The 11,070-nt window shown below is 41.7% G+C and overlaps 1 protein-coding gene across 1 annotated transcript; it reads right to left on the reverse strand.

The window, feature by feature from the left end:
- Window positions 1-407: 407 nt before the first annotated feature.
- On the reverse strand, window positions 408-1,235 carry LOC115322189 (the record flags this gene model as incomplete). The annotated part of the gene is made up of 1 exon (XM_029982522.2): window positions 408-1,235. A coding segment is annotated over exon 1 (810 nt), but the record flags the coding sequence as incomplete, so codon positions are not given.
- Between the last annotated feature and the right edge of the window lie 9,835 nt (window positions 1,236-11,070).

Genomic DNA, 11,070 nt, shown 5'->3' on the forward strand with positions numbered 1-11,070 from the left:
CTCTGCATAGTTGAATGGGATTTGCAATGTAACGGTTGACCATGTATTTTTAACATAAACTGCTATTCCCCCACCTCTAGAATCGTTACGAGTTAGAAAAAAAGTCTCAAAACCAGGTAAAGAAAATTGGCCTTGCGCGACTCCCACGTCCCGAACGTTTATTTCTGTTAGAACGAAAACATCGACTGCGGTCTCAAGTGCACCAACAATGAGCTGGAATTCGTCCCAATATTTTTTAATGCTTCTGATATTCACGTGAAGGACCGTAAGCGCGCCAGCACTAGGAGGAAAAGTGTCGATAAACGAAGAAAAATCAGAATGTATTACAGTACTCTCCATTCCTAACTAATTCTTTCTAGATCCCTAGTGTTAGCGATACGCACCGGTGAAGAGCTCTCGTCCTTCTTAGCAAAAATGGTACCGTTCTTAACCCATACAAATCGGTAAGATTTTTCTCTGCCCTTGGTTCGAGCTTGCCAGAAGAGTTCTTTGTTTGACCGAGTTAGGTTGTCGTTAAGGTATATTTTATGTTGGTTTTCGGATCGAGGGAGAGTGACTAACTTCTTGCGAGCACCCATCCATTGTTCTTTTACTGAGACTGAAGTGAATTGAACCAGAATCGGGGCTTCCCCTTCGCGCCGCGATCGCAGGCGGTGGCAGGCTACCACATCGGCAGGGGTATGGCTCCCAATACCCAGTTTTTCTGCGAGGTCCTGCATGGTGGCCCTCAGATCTTCGCTTCTTGTGAGCGGAATACCGTGAATCTCCATATTGCATCTTCTACTGTATTGTTCGGTTGAATTGATGTTCGCATGGAGCTGTTCAATCATGGCGGTTTGATCTGTCACCGTATTCTGAAGTACACCGACTTCGGTTCGAAGTAACGTCACCTCCTTATCGTTTGCAGTGACGAGTTCCATCATTGATTCATACTTCTTCACCGATTCTTGTAGGCCCTTTATCGTTTCTTTCATCGCCTCTACGGATGGCTTCAAAGAAAGAAGGTCATCCACTTTAGCGGGAAGGTCGCAGAGCCGATCTACATTGGCCTTCAAGGTGTACAGCAGCTCAAGTTTTCTGTTTATTTGTCCTAGTTGCGTGGAAACTGAACCTTCGTCGGGTGGCGATGCTGCCTCGACTCCTGCTTCAAGGCTTAACCTACTTTCGCGAGTTCTGCATGTGCGGCAGTTCCATTTCTCGCGCTTTGCGGTTCCCATTGACTTGAAAGTTCTCTCGGATATGCCGGAGCACGCGTCAAGATGGTAAACATGAGAACATGAAGAGCAATTCATAAACACTCCATCACTCGGTACAAGTTTGAAACATACAATACACTCGTTGTCAGCCATGACTAGTTTAGAACACAATTTAAATAAACACGCAAGTTCAAAAGTGAAAACAAAATTCGCGAATACACTTGTTGCAGTCGGCGGCAGGAATAGACGTTAGCAAGACTTAAAGATACAGATTCTCACCTGCCGAGGAAGGCAAAGTTAGTTGTGCGATGGTGACGGGCCGCCGACTGAGCCGAAGAGAGCCGTGGGATCAGCTGTTATAGGCATCGAGTCCAGTTGCCCGGATGACGGATGCGATCAACCACGATGGCTTGGCGCCGGTCGACGAGTGCTGCGTCAGTGTCTTCAGCCGGCGATCGGCAGCGATGATGCACGCCCGGCAGCAATGCCTGAGCAGCAGAACCGCCAACCCTGCCGAGGAAGGCAAAGTTAGTTGTGCGATGGTGACGGGCCGCCGACTGCCAAAATAATAATATAATAATAATATAATAAATATATATATATAATATATATAAATATATATAAATAATATAATAATAATAATAATAATAATAATAATAATAATAATCAATCAATCAATCAATCAATCTTTATTATACAGTGCCCAGGAACAACCCTGAGGTCTTGGTGCTGGTACACTGGTGGATAAAAAAAAAACAAAAAACACTATACACATCTCCGCAGAAAATAAGATACATTTTTAGCATAATACTAGGCAGTGCACAAGTAATTAGCACAATGATATAAAAACGAGGCAGTAACAGTAGAGACGGAACACAAGACCGAAGGGCAACAAGTGTACCACCAGAAAACACGACATGGAGATGACGACATTCAGACATAACAGAGCAATTCAACGATGCTCATCCTGCACAGGCAAGTTTTTAATAGAAAGGACAAACGTCCTGTAGCAAGGGTTGAAAATATCAAGTTTTTCAGAGTAATGATTCAAACGCTGAGCCATTCTCACAATTGGGTTTACCGGACTAAACGCTTTAGAAACATAAAAAGATGACAGAAGACGAGTAGGCACACGTGGGACCCTAAGGCACAGTTCAGATAACAGGCTCGGAGAATTGATGAGTCCATGCAGCGTTTTAAACAAAAATAGTAAGTCCGCGTTCTCCCGACGCCGGTGCAAGCTAAGCAAACCAACACGCTCTAACGCAGACTCATATGTTAAACAGTGAACATCCTCCTTTATGTAGCGATGTTTAAAGATAGAAACAAACTTTTTTTGCACACGCTCGATCTCCAAGGAGTGACTTTTAGAAATTCCATTCCAAACAACTGAGGCATATTCTAACTGTGACCTGGATAGCGAGCAGTATAACGTGATAAAAGCCGTCGGGTTTTTGAACTCCCTGGTTAAGCGAGAGGCAACACCCAACATTCGCAAAGACGAGTTAACCAGCCTACCAACGTGATCAGAGAAACGCAACCCAGAATCAACAATGACTCCGAGATCTTTCATTACACTTACTCGAGACAAAGTCTCTCCTTGAATATTATATGCAAAAGAGATATTGTGAGTCTTCCGAGAGAGCGTCATGACCTTGGTTTTGGACGGGTTCAAGAAAAGGTCATTTTCAGAGCACCATCGGTAGAAAGAACATGCATCTTCCTGGAGCTTAGCACAATCACGTTCAGTAACTATTTCTCGATAAATTTTTATGTCGTCAGCATATTGCAGGAATGAAGAATTTAAAACAGCAAAAGAGACGTCATTTACGAAAATTGTGAACAGAAGGGGTCCTAAAACAGATCCCTGAGGAACGCCAGAGCGAGTCCTGTACAACGAAGAGTTCATGTTGTTAACCCGGACATATGCCTCTCTCTCTGACAAGTAGCTTTTTAACCAGTCATGTACTGAGCCACATACTCCATAGGAGGAAAGTTTGGATAAAAGAATAATGTGATTGACTACGTCAAAAGCCTTGCTTAAGTCAAAGTAGACAACGTCTAACTGACCTCTGTTACATATTACACGAGATGCAGCAGACATAAAGCTAACAAGATTGGTAGTTGTTGATCTGCCGCTCATAAAACCGTGCTGATTGGGAATTGCTAAGTTTCGAAATTTGAAAGACAGGAATTGATGAACTACCATTTCAAAGAGCTTAGAAAATGGAGAGAGAAGAGAAATAGGTCTATAGTTACAAATATCACCTTTTTTTCCCGACTTTAAGACTGGAACAACAGCAGCGACTTTCCACGTTTCAGGAAAGGTTCCCAACCTTAACGAGTTGTTAAATATAGAGCACAGTACCGGCGTGAATATGTCGTGATACGTTTTGAGAATCGCAGAGGGAATGCCGTCGGGCCCTACTGACAATGTTGCTCTCATTTTCTTAATACAGGATCGTACGGACTCCTCATCAACATTAATGCAACTTAACAAGTCACCAAACCCATCTAAGTGAGGCAGCGCAGGTGCAGAACGCTGCGTACTATCCCTGTAGACGGACCTAAAATGCTCAGCAAATAACTCAGGAACGGACTTCAAATCGCTCTCGTGATTATCCAGGACAATCTTCGACTCGATATGCCTCCCAGAACGTGAATTAATGTACCTCCAGAATTTCTTCGGATTATTGACAAGATCTGATTCCACTGAGCAACGATGAGCCTGGCGGTCGCGTTCCAGGACCGTCTTGCATTGCTTTCTGCAGTTCTTGAATTCTACTTCCCACTTTAAAAGGCCACTTTTCTTAAACTTCCTGTGAAAGAAGTCCTTTCTTTTCAGTAGTGTTTTTAGCTCACTGGAAAACCAGTTAGGAAAGCGAGATGTAGTAACTGTCCTTAACGGAATAAAAGTATCCATGGCCTTCCGAACAGTTTGCGTGAAGAGCATGACCTGGTCATTCACATCAGGCGACTCCAAGATCAATGCCCAATCAAAACTCGTGAGGTAATGATGCATCCCGACATAGTCCCCTGCCGACAGATTATATGAGGTGTGCGGCGGGGAATCACCAGAATTAGCACGAACAGAGGAATTCTCGAAAGAAAGTACTATATCAAGTGCAGGATGATATGTATCCTGAGGAACTAATGGCAGTTCACCCCGTGCTACACGCACGCTGTCCATATTTGAGAAGCATAAATCTAGAGCATTAAATTGGTGATTCAGAACATTATTGTGTTGTTTGAGATTTAGGAAAGAAGAAAAGTTTAAGAGCTGGGTGCCTTTCTGCCTGCAGTAAAAGTTGTCCGCAAAAACATCAAGCTGCGGCCAGTTGACTCCAGGAGCATTAAAATCCCCCAAGATTAAGACTTCGCATCCCTGTAAGTCATTCACTGTATTCTCTATGCCAACAAGACAACTATAAAATTCATTTGGCGGTGTCTGGGGAGGGAGGTAAAATAAACCGATTAAAACGCGTACTCCCTTTGCAGCCTCAATCTCGACCCATACGCTCTCGGGAAATTTCTCTAAGTCTTCGCGTCTCCTAGAGCGGTAGCGCCTGTCGACTGCGACCAACACTCCACCTCCCGTTCTGCTCCGCGGGGTAGAATCACGATCGCGACGGTGCACCTCAAAACAAGGAGGGAAGTAATCGGAGGAGCCGATGCTAGAACATAACCATGTTTCAGTTAAACAGAATATAGAGCAATCTGATAAGGTAACATTAGAGAAAAAGCAATCGGCTTTTGTACGCAGGCCGCGAACGTTTTGGTAAAATAATAATAATAATAATAATAATAATAATAATAATAATAATCAATCAATCAATTTTTATTATACAGTGCCCAGGAACAACCCTGAGGTCTTGGTGCTGGTACACTGGTGGATAAAAAAAAAACAAAAAACAAAAAAACACACTATACACATCTCCGCAGAAAATAAGATACATTTTTAGCATAATACTAGGCAGTGCACGAGTAATTAGTACAATGAAATAAAAACGAGGCAGTAACAGTAGAGACGGAACACAAGACCGAAGGACAACAAGTGCACCACCAGAAAACACGACATGGAGATGACGACATTCAGACATAACAAAGCAATTCAGCAATGCTCATCCTGCACGGGCAAGTTTTTAATAGAAAGGACAAACGTCCTGTAGCAAGGGTTGAAAATATCAAGTTTTTCAGAGTAATGATTCAAACGCTGAGCCATTCTCACAATTGGGTTTACCGGACTAAACATTCTAGAAACATAAAAAGATGACAGAAGACGAGTAGGCACACGTGGGACCCTAAGGCACAGTTCAGATAACAGGCTCGGAGAATTGATGAGTCCATGCAGCGTTTTAAACAAAAATAGTAAGTCCGCGTTCTCCCGACGCCGGTGCAAGCTAAGCAAACCAACACGCTCTAACGCAGACTCATATGTTAAACAGTGAACATCCTCCTTTATGTAGCGATGTTTAAAGATAGAAACAAACTTTTTTTGCACACGTTCGATCTCCAAGGAGTGACTTTTAGAAATTCCATTCCAAACAACTGAGGCATATTCTAACTGTGACCTGGATAGCGAGCAGTATAACGTGATAAAAGCCGTCGGGTTTTTGAACTCTCTGGTTAAGCGAGAGGCAACACCGTAATAATAATAATAATAATAATAATAATAATAATAATAATAATAATACATTTATTCACACATGTAGAATCAACAATGGAATTACGGGTCCGGTCAAAGCCAGCATGGGCTTGTGGGACCAGACCCTGCAGTAAAAGAATTCGGAAGTGCACATTGTCACGAGGAAGAGAAAAGAAAAAAGACAGTTGCACGAGACAGTGGCAGTCTCACAAGACAAAAGAGAGGCACGAGATAAAAGACATAGTTTCATGAATCCAAACCATCACATGTTGTAGGCTGAGCACTATGCACACGATGCGTTGACCCCGTTGTCTGAAGGATTGTAGCTCGAAGTGATCGAACGACGAGGGATCACTGACACTCGTGGACACGAAAGCTTGCACATACCGTAGATTGTAACTGTGTCGCTGTTAAGGTGGCATCGCACACACACACCAAAGTACCGAAGTAAAGTGAAAGAAAAACAACCATGAGCACATAGAGACTATTGTCTATGTCCTTGATGGGTGTAGGTCTGTGCCAGACGTCTATTTTTGGTATTGATAGCCATCATAAAAGACAACATAGTACAAGGTGCCGGTGTATATCTGAAATTAGGGTTGTATTGGATGCGCGCTGGTCAAGAAGTATGGGGTCAAAATTTGATACCAATTCCGCGTGCTTTATATCATTGCATCGATACGGCAGAATACATCTTTCTCAAGCTTTTCATCAATGTTTTGTTGGAAGTAATTGCCAAAACCGACTCAGGGATGCTATTGAAGACATTAGGCACATAGAATATACGCAAACTTTCTCCATAATGGGTCCTTACATGAGGAATTTGGAAACGAAGATAATTTCTTAGGACACGAGATGGTAAGGATGGTATAATAAACTCACTGTCCCAAAAATGTCTTCGTATTACAGTCTGAAGGAACAGGGAGTGAAACGTAGGCAGTTCCAAGAACGAGAAAAGGTTGACATTTTTTGAACATTCTGTGTTGTATGCAATGCTCTTTAGAGTATTTCGTAGAATTCTGTCAATTCTTGACTGCCATAGAAGGGGGCAATTAAAAAAAATAGTGATGCCATACCTCAGGACACTGTAGGTAAGAGCATGCATTATACATTTTCTTATAGTTAGCGGCATATATGCCTTAATATGGTACATCATACAAGCGACTGTTCTCAGCCGTTGACATAGGTATGACATGTGGGTGTTCCAAGATAGGTCGCAATCGAAGTGAATGCCCAGGTACTTAATCGTGTTAACATAATGAACAGGCTCACAGGTAGAACATGCGCAGCATGAATTATGAAGAAAGAGTGGGACGGTTAAACTCACGCTTTTTAAAGGGTTGCGGAAACAAATAAGCTTTGTTTTGCTAGTATTTACTCGAAGTTTGTTTGCCTGGAACCAGTCCATTACCTTATTGGCATCTACTTGCAGCATGTTAACCGCATGGTGATATGAAATATGTTGAGACAATAAAACTGTGTCATCTGCATATTGTAGTATCACACAGTTCGTCGTAACGGATGACATATCATTCACGTAGATGTTAAAAAATAAAGGAGAAAGAATTGAACCCTGCGGGACACCAGATGTTAAAGAAACTTGAGAGCTGTGGAAATTATCTATTGACACAATCTGAGAGCGATTAGACAAGTAATTCTCCAAAATGGCATGAAAGGGACCACGAAAGCCGATCCTATACAACTTGTCTAACAGAAGCTTGTGATTCACAGTGTCAAAAGCCTTAGCAACATCGATGAAAAGAGCACATGCGTACATATTTTTGTCAAAAGTTGAGTGTAGTATGTCCGAAAAATGTTCAAGTAGGTTAGTAGTACCTCGACCAGATATAAATCCGTATTGATTTGGTGTGAATATTGCGTGTTTTTCAAGGAAACTGGACACTGCAACAAAAATATGCTTCTCTAATATCTGGGAAATAGATGACAATATTGATATTGGTCGGTACGAGGAGACTTGGTTTGGCGCACCACCTTTAAACAGAGGCACTACTAAAGCGCTTTTCAATTCATCAGGAATATAGCCCGTTTCCAAAAAGTCATTAATCAAAGTGAGAAGTACATTTTTCAGAGACTCGAAATTTCGGCATAAGTCGTGTACAGTAATGCCGTCGACACCAGCAGATCTAAATCGCTTGAATCCGAACAGATACGACCGTAATTCGAAATCTGTCAGAGGAGGAAGAAAGGCAGATTCTTTGTTGAACGGCATTCGCGGTGTGGGAATCCTATCGCTGCTAGACGGTACCGTGGCAGAGTCTGAGAAAAAACGATTGAAAGCGTTTACAGTTGCTAACATATCAGCTCCAAAATGTTTCCTTAGTGTCTCATAAATGTTATTCTTCGAATGTCCTCGAGCCTCATTTATTACAGCCCAGGTTTTTCTTGAGTCGAATCTGGCATCCGAGATCTTTTTTGCGAAGTATGTTCGCTTCGCTGATCGAATAAGTGCAGTGACAAAATTTCTATGAATCTTGCTTTCAAGTTTGAGAGCAGCATTATTAGGGTAGCGGCGACTCTTCTTCCAAAATTTCTCTTTGAGATCAATGGCGTTAAGAATGTTAGAGTTCAGCCAAGGAAGCTTAGGGTTGCGTTTTTTGACGTAGACAGTTTTTCTGGCGTTGTTCCGGAATTGTACAACAACATCGATAAACTTTCTATATAAATTCCCACGGTCTACAGAAAATAAAAAACCTTCCCAGTCGTAATCTTTGATGAACCGATCAAACATTTTCAGATCAAATCTCTCCAGACGACACATTCTGTTAACATCAGTTGATTTTCTAGAAAAGAAAGCAAATTGACAGGCCACAAAATAATGGTCTGCAAGCTTTTGCGAAATGACAGCGGAATGGACAGCACTATCTGACGTTCGAATGTTAATATGGTCGAGGCAGGCTGAAACCAGATTCTTATTAAGCACTTCTTCCCTCGTGGGGCCTTGAATAGTAGAAGTTATCCCCGTCTCACAAAGTACTGACAAATAATCACAAACGATTGACTTAGAAGGGGATAGAGTGTCGATGTTAATGTCCCCTACCAGGCATAAATGTGTTTCATTAGATAATCGCTCCAAGTTTCTTTTCAACTCTGCTATAAAGTTGGTGCAGCTGAGTGAGGGAGGTCTGTACAATGCCAGCAGACAAACAGTGTGAATGGCATTCGAGATCTTAAGGATCAAGCTCTCAGAATACATAAACGACACATCGACTTTGGAGGTGGACCAGGAATCTTTTATGAAAACGCCAATGCCGCCTCCACGAGTGGTTTGTCGAGTGCAAAAATATTCATGGAAGCCCGATAATTTATACGGTGACAGAGATTCAGCACTAGCATTTATCTCTGTTAAAACTATCGCATCAATTCGGCCACTCACATCTTCAAGGATAACCGTAAGTTCGTCCCAGTATTTTCGCATACTACGAATGTTTACATGCAAAACAGTAAATGAATCAGGAGAGGTTGCTAACGAGTCATTAAACAAATTAAAATTGGCATACTTGGAAAAAGAAAACGTAGCCATTACACGATGAGGTCGATGTCGTTACGGTGCAAGATCTTTATCAGTGGAGCGCCTTCTTCCTTTCTAGCAAATATTCGCGCATTTTTGACCCAAACAAATTTAAAACCATATTCCTTGCCACGAGAACGAGCCATCCAAAAAAGTTCTCTGTTGGGCTGAGTCAAGTTGTCGTTAAAGTACACTCGTTCAGATGTTCTGGAGCCAAACGATTGCCTCAACCTGCTGCGTGATTGCATCCAGCGTTCCTTGATGTCAACGGAAGCGAACCTGACCAAAATGACTGGAGTTTCGGCACGTTTGTTTGGTATCTTGTGTGCTGTTACGACGTCCGATGGTTGATGCCCCGCCATCTCAAGCTTGAGTGCCAGCCCAGTCAAGGCTGAGGCAAGACTTTCGTTAGGAGCAACTTTCAGGCCATGTACTTCCATGTTTTGAAGGCGAGTGTGTTGTTCACTCTCGTTGATTTCACTTTTTAAGCGCTGAATAACTTGCTCCTGTTCAGAGACCGTAGCTTTCAGCGTTCCCATCTCCATCCTCAGATCCTTCATTTCTTCTGCATGGGAAGTTGTCATGCCTAAAAGGTCCTCGTACTTTTTGCTTAATGCCTTGATCGAAATCTGCACTTCTTCAACGGTGGTTTTCAGCAGTTCTATGGCTGGCTTGAGAAGCAGAAGTTCGCTCACTTTAGCGGGCAGCTCAAGGAGTGAATCAACGCTGACCTTGAGGGAAGGGAGGGAGTCTAGCTTCCGATTCATCATAATAATTTATAGCTGGTGCTTTAAGTATATCAACGTACAATAACGGGACCATCAAAGCCATAAAGGCTTGTAAGACTAGTCTCTAATAATAATAATAATAATAATAATAATTTTCATAATTTCATAATTTATTTGTGATGGAGGAGCATATCCACAAGACAACGCAGGTTCGCCAAAGCCTTCATGGGCTTGTGTGACTAAACCGAGGTTGCAAAGATATCAAAATAATTATCACAAAAGAAGAAAGAAAAAGGAGAAATATAAAAAAAAAATTGTGAACTTGACCAGAATTAGCTATAGTTCCAGTTGAAGCTTAGGCTTCCGAAACACAAGAAAATATAAAATTCAATAAAATAAAAAGAAAGTCAGGTTATGTCACTAAAAAAGAATCACAGAATCATTCCTTGAAGAGTTGCACGATGCAGGGTACGTCCAGGTGAAGATTGAGTTTCTCAGTGGATGAGAACAGTCACAAAACGAGTCATGAAAACAAAACAAAACATATGACGCAGAATTTGACACAAGCAAAATTGAGTTATATCACAAATACATCATATTGACGACAGCACCATATTTGTGTCATTAATAGTAACCATAAATAAAAGCACTATTTTAATCAATCACCTTTGGACTATACGCAAGATGCACCAATCAAAAGACACATACTTGGTGGCAATACTAGTGGGGACAAGAAAAAACTGTCAAATAAAATCCAATAAGGGTGTTTGAGAAAAAAATACAAAACGCAAAAAAGAACACACACAAAAATGTTATACATTTTTAGATCGACTCATCGGGAGACAGAAGGCGAAGCGATTTTCTAAGCTTTTTTCTGGAAGTGAAATCAGGGAAATTAACAGGTAAAGAATTAAAAATCCGAGGAACGTAGAAGGACCGCAAGTTTTTGCCATATCGAGTGTAACATTTGGT

This window comes from Ixodes scapularis, unplaced genomic scaffold (genome assembly GCF_016920785.2).
Source record: "Ixodes scapularis isolate PalLabHiFi unplaced genomic scaffold, ASM1692078v2 PGA_scaffold10__122_contigs__length_95168666, whole genome shotgun sequence".
Classification (NCBI taxonomy): Eukaryota; Metazoa; Arthropoda; class Arachnida; order Ixodida; family Ixodidae; genus Ixodes; species Ixodes scapularis.